Below are 19,984 nucleotides of genomic sequence, written 5' to 3'. Positions count from 1 at the left end.
ATTCTATGAGGGGAAGAAATTAGCACAGAATGTTGGGTTCATTTCTTTTTGTGTATGTGTGTGCCAGTCCTGGGGCTTAAACTCAGGATTTGAGTGCTGTCCCTGAGCTTTTTTTTTTTTTTTTTTGTGGCTTTATTGGTGCTTATTTGGAGATAAGAGTGTCATGGAGTTTCCTGCCTACACTGGCTTGGAATTTGATCTTCAGATTGCAGCCACCTGAGTAGCTAGGATTACAGGTGTGTGCAATTGGTGCCCAGCCCAGATTTAATTTTAAACATTACATTATATATTGCTTACAAAAGCTTAACACAAAATGATGCAAAGAAAGTGAAATGCAAGCACAGTCAAGCAAATGCATATTTAACCCAAAAAGCAGGAATAGCAACATTAATGTTACAAGATGAAATCCAGAGTGAAGCACACACAAGAATGATACTATTTAGTAATGAGAGATATAAAGATGTCCCCTAAATACCATTAAGTAGGAGATAAGGTAACAAAAATAAAGAAAAAAATCCTTACAGTATATACTAAATATATTTCAACAATTTTAAATTAGAATTATATTGTTTGTTAGAGTATCTATGTCAGGGTCAAGTGAATAGAAATTATATTTAATAGATAAATTAGTTATGTATTGTGAGATTGATTTTAAATTAAGGGAAGTTTTGTAAAAAGTGTTGTGTTTAATGTAACAATACATAATTTTCCTTTTATCTTTTCTAGAATTCTGGAGGTGGAAATGGAATTGATCTATCAGTGCTAAATGAGGCGCGAAATATGGTGTCAGATCTTCTGGTTGACCCAAGCCTTCCCCCACAAGTTATTTCTTCTCTACGGAGTATCAGTAGCTTGATGGGCGCTTTCTCAGGTTCCTGTAGGCCAAAGATTAATCCTCTTACACCATTTCCTGGATTTTACCCATACTCTGAAATAGAGGATCCACCCGAGAAAGGAGATCGAAAAATTCACAAGGTTAAAATACAATAATCATCCAACACTACTTTAATATTATATTCCAATGAAAACTGCTCCTTTGAATATTATATAACATACAACTTCTTTTCTAAGAATGAACTGCATTTATTTTGTATCATGGTCCTTGGAACTGTTGAGGCAGTTATGACTCAAGTAGTTCTAGATCAGTACTCCAGTTTTTATTTTATTAATTTTATTAATTTTTTTCTAGTACCAGTGATCAAATTCAAGACCTTAAACATGTCAGGCAAACACTACATCCCCAGCAATTTTAATTTTAAATAACATTGCTGTAATTGGAAGTTATAAATGCTAGCAGCTCAATGCTAACTCTTTTACTCAGAAGACTTTTAGTTATTTCTGTTTTTTTTATCATGCCCATAAATAGTTAAAATAATAAAACTTTAAAACTATTAATATTTTAGTTCAATAAATTTATTGTATAGGTAAGAAAACTAACCAAAAGAAATGAAATTCTTTTCAGTTAATTTTGTTAATTATAGTAGTTATATAGAATCTAGAAAAAAAAGGTAAATTTAGCTTCGGGATGGATTTTTGATCAGTTTTAATTGAATATTGACAGATCTCAGCAGTAGGGTTTAAGATATATTGAAAAATTAAAGCAAAATCAAGGCCAAAATATCTAAAAATTACTGATAATAATCTGGATTATGAGTGGTTAGATGATGCTTTCATTTTAAAAACGTTTTAAATTTATTTTTATTTATTAAAAATTTTTTATTTGTGCCTATGTTAATCCAAATCCACTTAATAATGTGCCTTACATATGCCATTATTTTTTAGCCCTTTATCTTATAAGAAGGAGATTAGTTAGAAGAATTCAAAAATGATAGCAATAATCTTCAGTAAAATAACTTTAGTATATTCTAAGAATTAGTTTTCACCCAAATTGTTGCTATTCCTTTATATTTTCCATTGATATTTGTTACTTGAAATAGTCATTTTTAAAAATAATAATTGTTAAAAATCTTAATAAACCAAGGATGACAGTGCACTTCTATAATTTGGGTGGAGACAGGAGTATCTCAAGTTCTGGGCCAGCCTGGGCTGGCCAGTCCAGGGTAAGACCCTGACTCAAAACTCTAAAAATAACCAAAATACACTTAACCATGAAAGTCATATTAATATCAGTATTATATTTGTTACTATGCTTACTGGTACATTTTAGAAAAAAATTTTTTTTTGCCAGTCCTGGGGCTTGAACTTAGGGCCTGGGCACTGTCCCTGAGCCTCTCAGTGCTTAAGGCTAGCTCACTACCACTTAAGCCACAGCATCACTTCCGGCCTTTTCTGTTTATGTGGTACTGAGGAACCGTGGGCTTCTTGCATGCTAGGCAGGCACTCTACCACTAAGCCACATCCCCAGCCACCTTCCCAGAAAGATTTTTAAACATGCAGAACATTTAGCAGAGTAACTAAACACCTCATATTCTGAGGATTGTTTATAAATTAGGCCTATTTTGGATGCTGGAATCTACTGATAGGAGTAAAGCCATATAAAAGTAATGAAATAGCTTTCATTCCTTTTTGTATACTTTAAATTCTTTATTGGAATTCCCTATAATTCATCCACTTCATCTATGATTTTGGAAAGATGTATTAAAATAATGTTATTTCAGAAAGAGAAACAGCATTTATAAAAAATGGTTAGTAGGCAATATCAACTATGTGATTAAGACTAGATGAAATTAAAATCAGCAAATGTTATAATAAAGAATTTTCACTGTATATCTCACCATGAGCCTTTACAAAATCAATGTCATTGGGAAAATGTAAATCTAATATCTTTGAGATAAATAAGAGAAATTAGTAAGAAACAAAAACTGTAAACCTCAGTTCAAGAACTTTTCACAATAGTAAAAAATGTAATATTCCCCTTAATTTAACATTTGGAATAATAGAGAATATCTTCAAAAGTTTGGTTATAGCAATGCTTAATTTGTTCTGTATTTAATTTAATCATTAATTTGGAAGGTAACATAATCCTGGCAGTTGCTATGTTAGATTTCCTTGTACTAAAAATATAAAAAATCACTAACCTACAGAGCTGATGATTCCTAATTCCAAACTTGTCCTTTGAAATAGATTGTTAGATACACTTTAAAAATTTCTATTTACTTATCTTGAAACTAGAAATAAAATTTACAAATGAAAAAATCTAGCTGAAATTATAGAGTTCATAAATTGTTTTTGGTAATACTGAGGTCTGAACTCAGAACCTTGCACTGCTATCTTTACACTCTGCCACTGAACCACACCTCCAGCAGAAATAATTTTTTATAGGAGAGAAATAACTAGAACAACAGAGTGGAGTATGAGACTTGGAGCAAATTAGCAGATTTTCAGAATGAATTTTTTTCACCTGTATATGTTAAAAATATACTTTTTGTTTATATTTTCATGTTCTATTATAATAATTATGTATGTGTCATATTAAAGGGTAACAATTGTAACCATTGTTAAATTATTTTACAGGGAATAAGTAGTAGAAATAGTTTACCAACTCCACAGATGAGAAGAAGCTCTGGAACTTCAGGATTGCTACCTACTGAACAATCTTCAAGGTGGGAACGGAGTAATGGCAAAAAGCCTCACCAAGAATTTAATATTCCAAGGTAAAATTCCCAGAGCCTTTAAAGGAATTAAAGCATGCCTTTATTTCTGCAAATAAAATTTGAAGTAGTTTTAAAAGCAGAAAGGAATGTTTGAAGTTAGATATAGGGTAATATAATTAGTAATAATAGGCATAATCAAGAAATGCTAGGTACCAGTTGCTCATGCCTATAATCCTAGCGACTAAGAAGGCCAAGATCTGAGGATAGAGATTTGAAGCCAGTTCAGGGAGAAAAAATCCTCGAGACTCTTACTCCAGTTAACCAGCAAAAGAACTGGAGATTGTGGCTCAAATGGTAGGAGTGCCAGCTGTGAGCAAAAAAAAAAAAAAAAGCCAAGCAAGAACTTGAAACCCTGAATTCAAGTTTCTGTACTAGTTCACTCTCACTCCCAAAAAAATTCTTACAAAGAAACTATGACTTCTCTCAAAATTAAGGTTGAGTACAAAGCATGATGGACCTTAATATTTTGTCAGTGAGATAATAGTTTAGGGAAACTGTTGTCATTTGAGGATAGGATAGTGGTACTGCTTTTACCTTTACTGAAGTTACCTTTACTGAGGCAGTCACCAATGTATGGTGTACAAAGTTAGGTCAGCAGTTACTGACTTGTGAAAGGAAGAGCACATTTCTAGGGCCCATCACAGTTATTGTGTTTAGGGTTGCAAGACTCTGTCAAAATCTATTCTAATTAGAGACTGAGAGGACTAATATATTCTATAATCTGTGAGAATTTACTTGAAACTAAACAGTACCAGTAAATAGGCTAGGAAGATGCAGGAACTAAAATCTGAATATAAATAAAGTATCATCTACTCTGTTGATAGATGATTCAATATTTGTTGTTGTTGTTGTTGTTGTTTTGGTCGGTCGTGGGGCTTGATCTCTGGGCCTGGGTGCTGTTCCTCAGCTCTTCAGCTCAAGGTGAGTGCTCTACCACTTGAGCTACAATGCCACTTCCAGTTTTCTGGTGGTTTTTATTGGAGATAAGAGTCTCACAGACTTTCTTGCCTGGGCTGGCCTTGAACCGTGATCCTCAGATCTCATCCTCCTGAGTAGTTAAGATTACAGGTGTGAGCCACCGGCACCCGGCTATGATTCAGTGTTTGTCATTTGAAAGGAAATATGCTGATTTCTTGTGTGGTTAAAACTACTCCTTTGTCAGTTGTCTGTGATAATAGAATTGGAATTAAGGGACATTCCATGTTAAAGCACCTTCTGTTATTAGTGGTCATGTTATGCTTCATTTAGTTTGAATTGTATTGATTCTTATTTGAAACAGTAGATGGCAAGATTAGAACATAACCGTTAAAATTCATGTTAAGGTTTATATGTGAAATATACTCAGATAATTATAATTTTCCAAATTCTTTGGTGTTTTTTACATTTGAATTTTTATAGTACATTCAAGTAGATTGACTTCTTCTTTGTTTTGTTTTATTTTATTAGTACTTCATTTTATTTAATTTGTGTGTATTTTTGAGCCAGTATTTGAGCTTGAACTCAGAGTCTTGTGCTCTTGCCTGGCTTTTTCACTCATGGCTGGTGCTTTACCAGTCACAATTCTATTCTTGAACTCCTTTTGAACTTGAACAACTTTTTCTTTTTTTAAACAAAAGAAAAATGGAGTGAAAAGATATATAAAACAGAAGTAGATTAAAGCATTTAGAATACAGTACAGAAAAATGAATTGGGCTCAAATTTTGGCTAGAGCCTAACCGTATGTCTTTTTTTTCCCTTTTAAATGGATGTATGTAATGGGGAAATGGAAAGTAGGATATGAGGAAGTGAACTGACTATATAACAGGAAGGTTTATTTTGAAATACTGCTGCATTAAAAGAAGGATAAAAATTATTCTTGAGCAATGGTTTATAGTACATAATAGCAATGAATTTGCAGTTAAAGAAACAATTGATACATAGAGTTAAGGCAATTTGTATTCAGCTGCCTCAGATGACTGATATTAAAATAGAAACACATCCTGGAGCAAAGTAATATTTAATTTTTTCATTGTTGTTTCTTTTGTGATACTGGGGACTGAACCCAGGGCTTGCTAAGCCTGCTTTCTGTCACTTGAGTCACACCTGAACACCTTTATCTTTTAACTCTTGAGAAATGTTCATGTAACATAAGCATAGGCTATATTTACTTACCATTAAGTAAAACAAAATCTGATGCTTCATAAAAGATTTAGAAATTTGAAGAGTAATTTGGTGGTATAATATCTATCTTCTTTAAAGGGAACAGGCTAAATGCGATTTTGCTGGTGTTCAGAAGCTGGAACCTCTTAGTGATAGTTTTAACAAAATGTTGTTCATCTGCTCTGTCCAATATATATAGTAATCTTTAACTATATGTAACTATATATCTAGTGTGACTAAAGAATTGAATTTTAAAATAAATTAATTTTAATTAATTAGATTTAAATACAAAGAGCAACATGTAACATGTAGACAATGTATGTCACCAGCATTGGACAGCTGTAGATGTTAAATGCTTAGTGTATTTTTGCTCAAGAAGGTTTAGGCTTATAACAAAATCTGATAAATTCATGACTCTGGATTAATCTTGATTTTATTAGAATACTTCAGTACTGATTTCTCATAGCCTAAGTTTTTGAGACTTGATTTGAACTCATCTTTGGATTCTGGTCATAGCTTCTCACACTGTGATTTTGACATGATTCCATTAGTAAGCCTCTCATACTCTGAATGTATTCCTAAAACCAAACTTCTTATCCCTCCAGATGCTTTTTCATTGTTGTATCAGATAACTTGTTCTGCTTTTATTTCCTAGTACAACATTATTGTTCTATGGTTTAATGGTTGCTTATAAAATGGATTTACCTAGAAAACTTGTTATCTTTGTATCCTATACCTGATTCCACAGATAACAATTGTCATGTGTATTTCTGAAATGACTTGCCCTCTCTATTCTCCTTTGTCATTTTGTCTACATTATTTCATACTTTAATTACAGTACATAGGCTATTAAGTCAGTATCTTAATTGGACTTCCAATTTCACCCACTATGTCCATTCTCTGATTACTACTAGCAGTCTTCCTTAAAGAAAACTTTAATTTTATGATTTTTCTACTTATTAAATTTTTGGACTCATTATCAGTGCTTATTAATAATAAGCCTGGAGCTTGAAATACAGTTAAAACCTCATGACAAAACTATATCCTAACTTAGAAAGCAAATAAATCAACAGAGTTGAGTAGTCTTAAAGAATGAGAGTAGTATGAGGCTCTGGGTTTGATCCCCAGCACTGAAAAATCAGTTAAATATAAAATGAGAGTAGAAGAATAATTTTGGGGAAAAAAATCCATGGGCTGGGCAGCAGTGGCTCATGCATGTAATCCTAGCTACCCTGGAGACTGAGCTCTGAGGATTGTGGTTTGAAGCCAGCTTGGATAGGAAAGTCTGTGAGACTCTTTTCTCAATTAACCACCAAAAAGCCAGAAATGGAACTATGGCTCAAGTGGTAGACCTCTAACTGTAAGCAAAAAAAAGTGTTCAAGTCCTGAGTTCAAGCTCCCATACATACCAGCAGCTGCACACTCCCCAACCCCTCGCAAATAGCCATATGAGGCTGTTTTAGACTTCCTTTAAGTTTTCTAATAATTTTGTTTACAGTTGAACTTACTTGAAAATTAGGTTTGATTTTATTTTAAAATTAATTGAACTGCAAGCAAATGGTACCACCTCTCAAGGGTAATCTTCCCTTATTTTCCAAGGTAAGATAATCTTCCTTGAGTAAATGGAGTATGAAAGTATAGGACACACAGAAGGAAGTGGGGAAGGGCTAACTGAGAACTAAGCAAAGAAAAGTCGAATGAAACTAGATACAGAATCTAGATTTGTCCTTGAACCTATAACAGAATGCCCTCGTAGAAGAAAACAGGCCCATGAATATCCAAAAAAGGAAGGTAATATTCATGGTGTGTTTCATATACACATGCCTCGAGTCCAAAACTTTTGTACAAATTATTAATGCATTTACTTTGTAACTATAGCAAATTGTCTTACTGATCATATTATTGTACTATGATTATATGTCTATATGTAATTTCTTTATAAAAGCCCTCAACTCTATATTAACTATAATGATAATCAATATTTGTGAGGAAACAGGAAAAGAAAATGATGAAAAACCACTTATAGCATTTCTCATTGATCAGCCACACTTGCCTTATATAAGAACTTAATTGAATATGAAATTCTTTGGCCTTATCCTAGACACTGAATCAGAATCCCTGAAGATGGAATGAGTAATCTGTGTTTAAAGATGACTTCCACGTGTTAATAGAAACTTGCATTAGGCCAGGGAACCAGAAAACTGAAACCTGTGGTCCTCTGGTCCATAAGCTGTGTTTTTGTTTTTGTTTAGTACCAGAGTTTGAACTTAAGGTATATGCTTGCTATGCAAGTGCTTTACCACTTGAAGCATGCTCCTAGCCCTTTTATAGAAACACAGCTATACCAATTTGTTTGTTATTGTTATGAATGCTTTTGTACTACTGTGACAGAGTCAACATCTGTTACAATAGAGCTGTTACAAGACTGCTTCAGAGTCTAAAGTCTTTATTAACTTTGCTGATTATTACTTTAGAATGAAGAAGCAGATATTTGCTAATTGAAATGAAGATAAAAAAGGAAATAAAATTTTTTTTGTAATTTAGAAGTTCTTAACTTGTTACCTTTCCTTTTCAGTCAAGGATGCTATCTGAATGGGCCTTTTAGTTCCAGTTTCTTGACAGTGCCAAAGCAAAGGTCATCTTCTATATCACTGTCTCACCATGTAGGTCTGAGAAGAGCTGGTAAGAAATTCTTTTTTAAATTATATGTATATTGTTAAGAGACAAGATCTTAATGATTTGTCCATACTGGATCTAAAGGATCTTTCTGTATCAGCCTCTCGAGTAGCTAACTGTTACTACAGATACATACCATCTTGCCTGCCTTAGAAAGACTTCTTTCAAAGATTATGGTAGTACAATTTTTGCAAATATCTAAGTTTGAATACTACATATTATATTTAAATTAACATGACTAAATCTATTTTGATTGGCTACTCTTTGACCATTAATTTACTTAACAAACACATTTTGAACATTTACTGTGTATGAGGCATTTTGATAGGTATTAGGATTTCAAAGAGAAAATATAGAATTATATTACTAGCTTAAATATTTGCAAATCTAGAATAAGGGAAAAATCTTGAAGAAAGGTGCTTTTTTTTGTAAAGTGGTAATTCTGGAGCAAAAACAGGAGTATGTCAAAAGACATTGGCTACATCCTAGCAAGTCATTCCTAATTGGATTATAAAATATGATAAATTAAGATTAGAGAATGCTTTAAAACTTCTTAGGTGAAAGATATTTTCCAAATATAACAGTAATAACAGAGAATATGGATATTCGCAGTCAGGTAATGACTGAAACATATAACCAGTATATCTTTTGTGGGAGTTCTGAGGTTTGAGCTCAGGGCCTTGTGTTTGCTAGGCAAGTGGTTTAGTATTTGAGATACACCTATATCCTTTTTTGTTTGGGTTGACCTTGAACAGAAGATCCTTCTACTTATGACCTCTCATGTAGCTGGGATGATAGGCATACACTGCAGCTTCTAGATTGTTTTCATTGAAATTGATCTTGCTAATTTTTTGCCTGGTCTGGAACTGGTCTTCCTAATGTCTGCCTTTCAAGTAGTTAGCATTATAGATGTGAACTTTGCTTGGTCCCCCAAATACTTTTTTTTTTTTGGACAGTAGTAGGACTTGAACTCTGGGCTTGGGCGCTGTCCCTGCACTTTTCAGCTCAAGGCGAGTGCTCTACCCCTTGAGCCACAGCACCACTTCCAGTTTTCTAGCGGTTTATTGGAGATAAGAGTCTCAAGGACTTTCCTGCCCAGGCTGGCTTTGAACCGCAATCCTCAGATATCAGCCTCCTGAATAGCTAGGATTATAGGCGTGAGCCACCAGTGTCTGGCTCCCTAAATACTTTTATATACATATTATATATATACTTATATATATATTTCATATATGAAATATGAAACGTGAAGAAATAGTAATATATTATTGATGATCAAGCACTAAAGGAAATTTATATATGACATTTGTTCTGATTTGGCAGTATTTTAAAACAACAATGATTTCTTAAAGAAAACAAGAAATGGGCAAAATGTGGATATTTTGACTAGAGAAAAAATGGGCAGCTAGAAGTGAGAAAGTGTTTGATTAAATCAAAATCTTGTTGTTGGGTTAGGAGTAGATTGAATGCAACAGCAAACAACACTGAACACTAAGATAAATAAAAAACAGAAACAAAAAAGAGGGAAAATTTTGCAATTAACATATGTCCTATGTAAGAGACATATGACATGCTCCCAAAGTTCTACTGTATATGTGAAAAAGTTACAAAGGAGAAAGATAATCAGAGGGAACAGTTTTTCAAAATGAAAAAAAGAAAACATCAGATTCATAAAGCTTTGTGAACTCTAAGCAAACTAAATGCAGAGGAAAAAAATCACAGACAAAGCAATCAAATCTCTGGATTATGAAGATAAAGAGAAAAGTCTCAAAAGTGACCAGAAAAATTCAGATTACTTTCCAAGAATAATGTTGATAATGACTTTTTAACAGAAACTATGGAAACCAAAGCCAATAGAATATTGTTTTTAAAACATTGAAAGAGAAAAATTATTACCTACAGTTCTCTGTCTATGAAACAACTTGAAAGATTAAAGTGATGTACAAACTTTTGTTCACTGTCTTCAACAAACACAAATACACATAAGTGAATACACTAATTAATTTCATTGTGATAACTATTTCACATGTATAGTGTATGTAAATCAGCATTTGGGTTGTATATTTTAAAAGTATACAATTTGTATTTATGTTTTTACATTATGAAATTTAACCTGCTTTATTCAGTCTACTAGTTTACATGTTTATTGTATCTAGAAGAAATATTAATAGCAACATCTAGTGTTTTGATTGAATAACCAGGCACTCATAACCTAGCCAAGGTGATAGCATCACACCTATCTATATATGTTTTATGCCTTTAACATTGTAGGTCTTTATTGTTATTTCTTTCCTCTGAATTACATTTTACTTGGATTTGTATTTCAACTAAAGTCTTCAACCTTCCTACATTTCTCTGGTAAGGCTACATTGCCTTAGTTAAGGTAGTCACCAACCAACAGGATTGAAGCAACATCTCTAGTGTTTGGGTTTCTGTTGTTGTTGTTTTTGTTTTGTTTTTAGTACTCTTTATTTTAGCATTTAATACTAGTTTGCTTTTCTGCTATATTCTAGGTTTCTTGAGTTTCAGGGATAGTATTTTCCCCTACATTGTAAAGCCGTAGACATTTTCAATATATATACTAGGTTGCCAAATATTTGTTAAATGGATGGATGAGCTGAAAATATTTAGGATATTTTAAAGAGGGACATGCTATTGTATTAGTGGATAACCTTATTACATCCTCAACTTGTGTTTTGTTGTTAAGAACATTAGTTCTTAAATAAATTGGAAGTTATATAAATAAGTAAAATAGAATAAAATATAATGTTATGGAATAAAAATTCAGTAAAACCTGAGACCCTGTTCATGTAGATAATCACTGTGATATCTTTTTTACAAATTGTGAAAGGTAAAGAACATGGATTAGTTGAATAGGGTGAGATTGATCAAGATATGTTTTATTCATAAACTAGTTTATTAAATGGCAGCTCCTTTGTACAACTATTTAAATATAATTAAAACAAATATGCATTAGGAAAATTTATCCTACGCAATATAATTAAAGTCACATTCTCAATATGTGCTATTTTTTATATAGTATTCTGTCAAAGGCTCTTTACGCAATAGTGACTGATGATGACAGATATAACAATTACTAAATTCCTAGAATGTCTTGTGACCCCCTTCAAAATTTTAACTTTTTAATTACAAATGCTTTTTTTGGAGAAGGAAAATGCTTTTTATATAAACATAAATACAATGAAAACATATATATATATATCTATATATTTGTTAACATATATTCCTTTCTTTTAAATTTTTAAGGTGCTTTGCCCAGCTTGAGTCCTATGAATTCTCCCAGCTATGGTCCAGTGTCTTCTGGCTCTCTAACTAATCGATCACCCATAGAATTTCCTGATACAGCTGATTTCCTTTCTAAGCCAAGTGTTGTTTTACATAGATCTCTGGGTAATGTACCCAGTACACCAGATTTTAATCAGTACTGTAGAAATTCTGATAGCAATCTGTGTAACAGGTATGTTTCTTAACTTTATATTAATAGTGTTACCAATTTTCTACTTCTAGCAAAAACTAGATGATAAATTAATCCTATCCTCTTTATTAGTTTTTATTCAAAATAAATGTTTTCCCATTTCAGTGATACTGCTAATTTTCTAATTAAATATCTCCATTGAAGTTACTTATGAATAATAGTAATTTTAACATGCATAACATTAGTGCCTGTTTGTAGTATCCAGTGTGTTAAGTCTCATTTCTGTTTTGATAGGAATATGTATTTTACCTCAGATTCCAATGGTGACTTTCAAAAATATTTTATTTCCTTCAAGAACAGACAGTTTCTAATATGTAAAGGTTTTTTGAGGGAGGGTATCAGTTTTAGAGTTTGAAGAGGGCCTGGCCTGGGCACTATCCCTGAGCCTAGTGCTCTATCACCTGAGCCACAGTTCTACTTCTGGCCTTTTTTGTGTGGTTAGTTGGAGAAGAGAGTCCTACAGATTTTCCTGCCCAGGCTGGCTTTGAAATGCAATCCTCAGATCTCAACCTCCTGGGTAGCTAGTATTACAGAGGTGAGCCACAGCACTGGACTCCACCTAAAGACTTATATTTACCATAGATTGGAATATTAGGATGTATTGTATTTGGAGTCTTAGTTAAAAATTAAACAGATTTTGTAATCATATTTAGGTTAAGAGCTTTTAAGCCTCACAATATAAATATATTTATCTATTGTATTCTATAAGCTGCGGACATCAAATACTAAAATATGTTTCAACATGTGAATTGGATGGTACAGACCACTATAGTGGAAAATCAGGTAAGATTTGAGTGTGCATTTGAGTTTAAGAGTAATTTCTTATGGTATTTGTCCTGAATGTATGAATAAATAAGTTTAACTTCCATTTATCCATCTGTAAGTTTTTATGTTTTGTTTTTTGCAATGCCTGGAACCTAAATAAAGAACTTGTATAGTCTAGGCAAGAGCATAACTGCTGAGCTAAATCCTTAATTCTCATTTATTCATCTTTAAAGTGAAGATAATGATTTTAAATGATTTTATAGAAGAATTAGTAAGAACAAATTACAACAAAAAAGAAAGAATAATTTTAAAAGACCAAATTATAAATAGTTGATGATGAAAGTACTTTGAAGATTAAAAAATATGCAGATAAATATTTTTGGTTTTGGCTAGTTTTGATAGATAGTAAGACTTGTACTAAACACAGCCTAAGCTCCAAAGTGTTAGCATGCTGTCATACATGTAATTATGCATGTCATAGAAAAGTATAGTTAATTATATCATTCTGAAACATGTTTTATCATCAAACAAAAATATTGTTGTTGATAGAATAATTGTTTATAACTAAAATTAATGATCTTAAAGGACTTAATTTGTTTATTATTCTATGGGTTTAGAAAACATTTTCTGTTTAAGGTAATAAAGACAGAATAAATAGGACTATTTTTAAACATGTGACTGAGTATTATTTGGTTACTACTCCACTTTTCCATGTGAGTTGAGAAAGAATATTATTAATTACATGGTCGGAGAAATATCTCAAAATTCATGATATTTTGCTTTAAAATTTACAAGTGGCCTAGTTGTATTCACTTATAATTATGAATGTTGATATCAAATTGGAAAGAAAGTTTGTGCTGCTAGGGATTGGCTTTTTCTATTTCCCACTTGTATAAAGAATACCCATCCTTTTCTTTCATCCTTGAGTAGATATATAATGTACTTAATATGTGAAATATCTGAGTTACCTAAGCACAAGGCACTTGTGCAGAATAGTCTGACTAGATACAACTCAATGGTATACTTTAAGCAGAATTCTATTATGGTTCACTCTGGGTATTAAAGCAATAACCATTTTTCTTGCAAAGCTGTACATTTATGGCAACCATATTTTTCTTTATTGCTATATGTGCTTTTTGAAAGGTGCAGAAGACAACCGTGTTTTTTTGAAAGAACCATTCAACCTTACAGAAATTCAGCAGGAAGAGGAAACAGAGAAGAGAGATTGCAGAAAATTATTTTTGGAAGGTGATAATCGCCTAACGGAAGAGGCACAGCAACCAAATGTAAAAGATAAATTTCAATACGATTATGTTAAAGTATAAAATACAGTTTTACTCAGAATGAAATTAATTAATGTAATGATATTTTCATTTACTTATTTTTATTGAGAAGTTACAATAACTGAAATAGTGCTTTGGCTACATAGAATAAATAGTTCTAAACCTATCATCAGAAAGCAATAAGCTGCATTTATTTTATTTTTTTATTTTTTATTTTTTTTGGGTCCAGTCGTGGGGCCTGAACTCTGGGTCTGGGTGCTGTCCCTCAGCTCTTCAGCTCAAGGCTAGCACCCTACCACTTGAGCCACAGCACCACTTCCATCTTTTTTTTTTGCTTATGTGGTGCTGGGGAATTGAACCCAGGCCCTCATGCATGCAAGGCAAGCGCTCTACCACTGAGCCACCTTCCCAGCCCTGCATTTATTTTAAAATGAATACATTTATTTAATTTTATAGTAGATATAGGTTAGTCTATTTCTTTGATGTATATTTTAAAATATAGAGAGAAGTTGTGTAATCATTTAAAAACACAAAGAGAACAGTATACCTAGAAAAGCCGTGTTTTTCTTGAAATTCAAAATGTGAGCTTTTAGGAAACAATCTTATCCATTATTTGGGGAGTCTGTCTTAGTAATAAATGTCAATATACTGAAATGAGCATCTCTCCCCAGCCCCCCCCCCCCCCGCCCCGCCTTTTTTTTTTTTTTTAATGCAGACACTGTGGCTTGAACTCAGAACCTGGGCATTGTCTCTTAGTTTTTCCACTCAAGGCTGATTCGCTACCACTTGAGCCACAGTATCAGTTCCAGCTTTTTGGCAGATAATTGGAGATAGGAGTCTCATCGACTTACTGTGTCTGAACTAGCTTTGAATCAGAATCTTCAGAGCTCAGCCTCTTGAGTAGCTAGGATTACAGATGTGACTCACAAGCACCAGACTCTTACCTCTTGATAGCTGTAACTTTTAAAGTGAAAACAATGGACTTTAGGTTAATTAATTTTCTGATAGAAGAAATGTTTATATTTGTATATCATTCTACAATGAAAATCTGCAAATGCAGATAAAAGTAAATAACATATAGGATATATAATACAATAGAAAACACTAATGATCTTTTTAATTTTGGAAGTGATAAGATTTGAACTCAAGGTCTTGTAACAGTCTACCAATTGGGTCATGCTCCTAGGCCTTTTCATTTTTAGTTAATTTTCCTCCAACCTTTTTTTTTTTTTTGGGTCCGGTTGTGGGGCCTGAACTCTGAGCCTGGGCGCTGTCCCTCAGCTCTTCAGCTCAAGGCTAGCGCTCTACCACTTGAGCCACAGCGCCACTTCCGGCTTTTTTCTTTTTGCTTATGTGGTACTGAGGAATCGAACCCAGGGCCTCATGCATGCAAGGCAAGCGCTCTACCACTGAGCCACCTTCCCAGCCCTTCCTCCAACCTTTTTATAACTCCTATATACCTGAGATTGGTCCAAATCACCATACCTGGCTTGTGCTTTGAGATAAGATCTTGCTAATCTTTTCCCAGGCTAATGATTCTCAAGTCTCTATCCCGGGGATTACAGGTGTGAACCATTTCTTCTGACACTCTCAGTCTTTAATATTCAATTTTAGCTGTTCTCATTTACATGTGGATTTCACAATATCTTGGTTTTTTCCCCCTAATATACGTACAGATTGAACAAGATGCATCACTGGACCTGATGTTAGTAGAAGATTATGACTCATTAATAGAAAAGATGAGTAATTGGAATTTTCAAATTTTTGAGCTTGCAGAAAAGATGGGGGAAAAATCAGGAAGGATTCTCAGTCAGGTTTGTTTTCAAATATCACTATATTTTTCTATACATTAATTTTTCTCTAATGTTTATAAAAGCAAAACCTAAATATACTAGTGCTTTAGATATTAGTTTAGCATTTGCATTATTTATTGAAGTACTTATTTTTTTCAAAAAAACCCAAATATATAAAACAATTATATTACATGTAGTATGCATATTTTATACGTAAATATATGTAGTTTATTTGATTATATTAATGGAATTTAGTTTAGTCAGAGAAGTAATAATGACTTACCTTCCTTTGAATCTTGAGGTATAAAAGGACATAAATAATATTTTAGTTCCACTACTGTAACTGAAGCTTTATTTTTTTCACCTATCTCTCTGTAAGGCCAAATGGTTCATTTCATGCTAGAACCTAGACTCAGGGTCTACTTGATCAATCTATATAACAATGTCAGTCTCACCTTCATCAAAATATGACTCTAATTAATTCCTTAAATACCTTATTTACAAAATGCAAAACCCTAAGGACAAATTATATTGCAGACATCAATGTTCATCTCTTTAGGTTCTTTAGGGGACAAATGTGATTTTCTGACTTTCAAAAATACTTTAAAGTAGGAAGATTAACAATATTTTCCACTTAAGAATGGGAAATTTAAAAAATTGAAACATGATATGTTTGGTTTCTTTTGGTTACATGGCCTATAGATTTATGTCTTTTTTTTTTTTCTCTCTCTCTCTCTCTCTCTCTTCCTATTTTTGTCATGAGTCTTGATCTCAGGGCCTGGTCGCTGTCCCTGAGCTCTTTTTGCTCAAAGCTAGTGCTCTACCACTTTGAGCCACAGCTCCACCTTCTGGTTTTCTGGTGGTTAATTGGAGATAAGAGTCACATGGATTTTCCTTCCCTGTTGGCTTTTAACTGTGGTCCTCAGATCTCATCCTCCTGAGAGCTAGGATTACAGGTATGAGCCACCAGTGTCTGGCTCAGTTTTATTTTTGAAGAAATAAATTGTAAAGAAGCTTTTAATAATTTAATGATAAATACATGATTAACCATCCTAAATGAAAATAAAAAAATACCTTATTCATCTGTAGATAGAAATTTGTTGATTTTTAAAGTGAACTTAATTTAATTTACATTTAGGCTATGTATACCTTATTTCAAGACACTAGTCTATTGGAAATATTTAAGATTCCCACTCAAGAATTCATGAACTATTTTCGTGCATTAGAAAATGGCTATCGTGACATTCCATGTAAGTATTAACCTATCTTATACATAAATTCAAATAATGCAAGATCTTTCCTCAATAATACATTTTTCTCTTCACATGGTTCCTTAAATTTTTTTTACTGGAATTTGAACTCAAGGCCTTGTGCTTGTTTGGCAAGCACTCTACCACTTGAGCTACACCCCAGTCCCCTTAAGAATTTTTTAAAGTACATGTTTGAGAAATTTTTAAGTAAAGATTTAAATATAAAATCTGTATCACCATTATCTAGAGTTAAATTTTGATATATACCCTCCAAGACTTTCTCCTTACATAAACTTATTTTTGTGAAGTGAATCATAACAATGCTTATTATATACTTTTTGCCTTGTTATAAAGCATACATCTATACTAATATTCTAATATACTAATATTCATCAGAGTACTTTATCTTTCTAAATATATTAAGTCAAGAATTTCAACAATATTTGTATTTTTAAAATGTTTTAAATTTATCCATAGAACTTGTGTTTTAAAACATGTTCTGATTTATGGAATAACTTTTCCTTTTTTTTTTTTTTGTCTTTTCTTTTTTTGGTACTGAGGATCAAACCCAGGAAGTCGTACTTGCTAGGCAAGCGCTTTGCCACTGAGCTACATCCCAGCCCCCCCCATGGAATAACTTTTAACTTTGGTTTTTAGTGAATTTAAATTTCATATTAGACAAAGATACAACTTACTGTATGTGTTGGAATATTCTGTAGTTGCCTTTCATATGGGCACATTACCTGAAAAATAAATGAAGGAGAGTCTTGCTTTTGCCTGAGGCTATTTCCATTCCTTGAACCCCTGTAACTGGGATTACAGCCATGTACCCATACCTGTCCAAGAGAACTTTTTAATATATCAAGATATATTAGAAATAGATAAGATAAAACACAATTATGGGAACATATACTAACTCATACATGTTTATTTGTGGGGATGTGATATGACCAGAAAATGATTATACTTTATAAATGTCTTAGGTCAAGCTTAAATAATGATTATTTTAATAAAATATTTTAATGACTTTAGATCATAATCGTATACATGCCACAGATGTCCTACATGCAGTTTGGTATCTGACAACACGGCCAATTCCAGGCTTACAACAGATCCATAACAATCATGAAACAGGAAATGAAACAGGTATGTCTTCCTATAAGTTTTTATTTTAATTATTTGATTAAATATAATCAAGCTGTCTAATTTTATTGCCTCTTCAATATTTTTCTTTAACCTCTGGTACATAAAAGAATTACATAAACTATGATACCTAATACTGACAAAAAAATTTTAAACCTATTAATCCACTTAAAAGCTAGATTTAGGTCTAGTAGTTCTGGGTTTACCTTGTTGCTGTCTCTTTCCCATCTCTTTCCCATCCTGTTGCTCTCCTCGCAGAGGTAGCCATTATTCTGAACATTGCAATAATTATTTCTTTGATTTTTTTTCAGTTTTTGGTGCATTCCATGGGTGTATTATGTATAAGATATATAGAATTACCAACCTAAAAAGAATTTATTTAAAAGTTTCACATAACTATTAAAAAACTTTGTGATCAATCAAATCTGCTTCCAAAAGTAAATAATAGTCCAAATTATAAATATAATTATTTCAGTAACTATAATTAATTATAACACAATTCTTGTATTTTGGGATATAAAGGGGAGGAGGGGCTACTCCAATAATATACATATATCAGAATAGAATTCTTACAAATGATTATATTCTCTTTTAATTCATTGAGGTGTTTGTACGTGTCCTCTTTGTTAATCATTCTTACCATCTTTCTTTATTATTAAGTAGTTGTACAAAGACATTACAATTCCATAAGTTGGGTTATCAGAACAGTGCTTCTTGATCAGTGTTACCCTTCTATCATTCTCCCCCATTTTCCTCCTCCTTGCCCTACCTTCAAGTTACATAGTTCAACTTTTACATAATGTACATTGACTATAATGATTAAATTGGCCTACCCTTTTTCCTTTCATTCATGTTCACCTACTTTTATCCTTCCCCCAAAGGCATGTTTTCCACTTTCTGGTATTCATTTTGGTAAACTACATTAGTTACTCAGAGAAGTCACAACTTTGGATTCCTCCCATAAATATAGCATCTTTTAATCAGTTTGTTTGTATGAAAACATATAGAGCCCTGTTATGTTATCATATGTAGCTGTATTTTACATCTTGCTTCCACATATGAGAGAAAACATGCACTGTTTGTCCCTCTGAGACGGGCTTACATAACATGATTTTTTTCTAGGTCTCTCCATTTTCCTACAGATGACATTACTCTTTCTAGTAAAATTTCATTGTATATATGTACCAAGTTTCTTTTTTATATTAATTTTTGTTACATATATACACTCGTGTATATCAGATCCTAATATGTAAGTTTAAGCAATTATTGAGTATATATTTACCATTTTTCTTTTTAAATATATGTTTTTATAATTCTATGTGAAATTCAGAATGGATATGACATGATGAAATTCAAATTATTGACACTGATATTAATAATTTGTCTTAGAAGTTTGCTTTCATATATCCTTTTGTATACATTTAGTTTTTTAAAAATATTTCAGAAATAGGTTTTTCATATTTATTTTAAAAAGTTAATTTCTATAAAAAATGGCATGAAAATAATGAAATACTGTATTTCTGGAGCATTAAAGTCACTATGTTAAACAGAATTGTTGTGATAACAGAGAATCAATTAAATTAGGCTAAAAAAACATTGTGTATTCAACAAATTAAGTCATCTCTAGTTTCCATAAAACATTCTCTCTTTCTTTCTCCACCTCTCCTTCTCTCTCCCTCCTACTTTCCTTTGTTTCTCTTCCTCTCCCTTCTTTCTCTCCTTATTGGCATAAATTAGTTTTACACAGGGGAAATTTTGTATGTCTTATATCTTTGGTTTTATATGCTATTTATTCCAAATAGTTCCTTTTTTATAATTTCATAAG

At 32.3% G+C, this 19,984-nt stretch overlaps 1 protein-coding gene across 2 annotated transcripts in view; it reads left to right on the top strand.

Annotated features, from left to right (window-relative positions):
* The window catches only part of Pde3b (phosphodiesterase 3B), a 117,983-nt gene that overhangs the window by 81,623 nt on the left and 16,376 nt on the right, over positions 1–19,984 (top strand). Inside the window, exons 3-11 of one of the 2 annotated variants that reach the window (XM_042691393.1) lie at positions 727–975; positions 3,475–3,614; positions 8,329–8,435; positions 11,697–11,907; positions 12,635–12,708; positions 13,840–13,976; positions 15,650–15,787; positions 16,905–17,016; positions 18,049–18,162. In XM_042691393.1, the coding sequence (XP_042547327.1) occupies positions 727–975; positions 3,475–3,614; positions 8,329–8,435; positions 11,697–11,907; positions 12,635–12,708; positions 13,840–13,976; positions 15,650–15,787; positions 16,905–17,016; positions 18,049–18,162 (1,282 nt within the window). Of the gene's footprint in view, positions 1–726; positions 976–3,474; positions 3,615–8,328; positions 8,436–11,696; positions 11,908–12,634; positions 12,709–13,833; positions 13,977–15,649; positions 15,788–16,904; positions 17,017–18,048; positions 18,163–19,984 lie in introns of both variants that reach the window. The other variant, XM_042691392.1, reaches the window with a different exon arrangement.

This window comes from Dipodomys spectabilis, unplaced genomic scaffold, assembly GCF_019054845.1.
Source record: "Dipodomys spectabilis isolate Male_0828 unplaced genomic scaffold, ASM1905484v1 ptg000145l, whole genome shotgun sequence".
Lineage (NCBI taxonomy): Eukaryota > Metazoa > Chordata > Mammalia > Rodentia > Heteromyidae > Dipodomys > Dipodomys spectabilis.
Note: the sequence above shows the minus strand (reverse complement) of the source record. Positions and strands in the feature narration are given on the sequence as shown.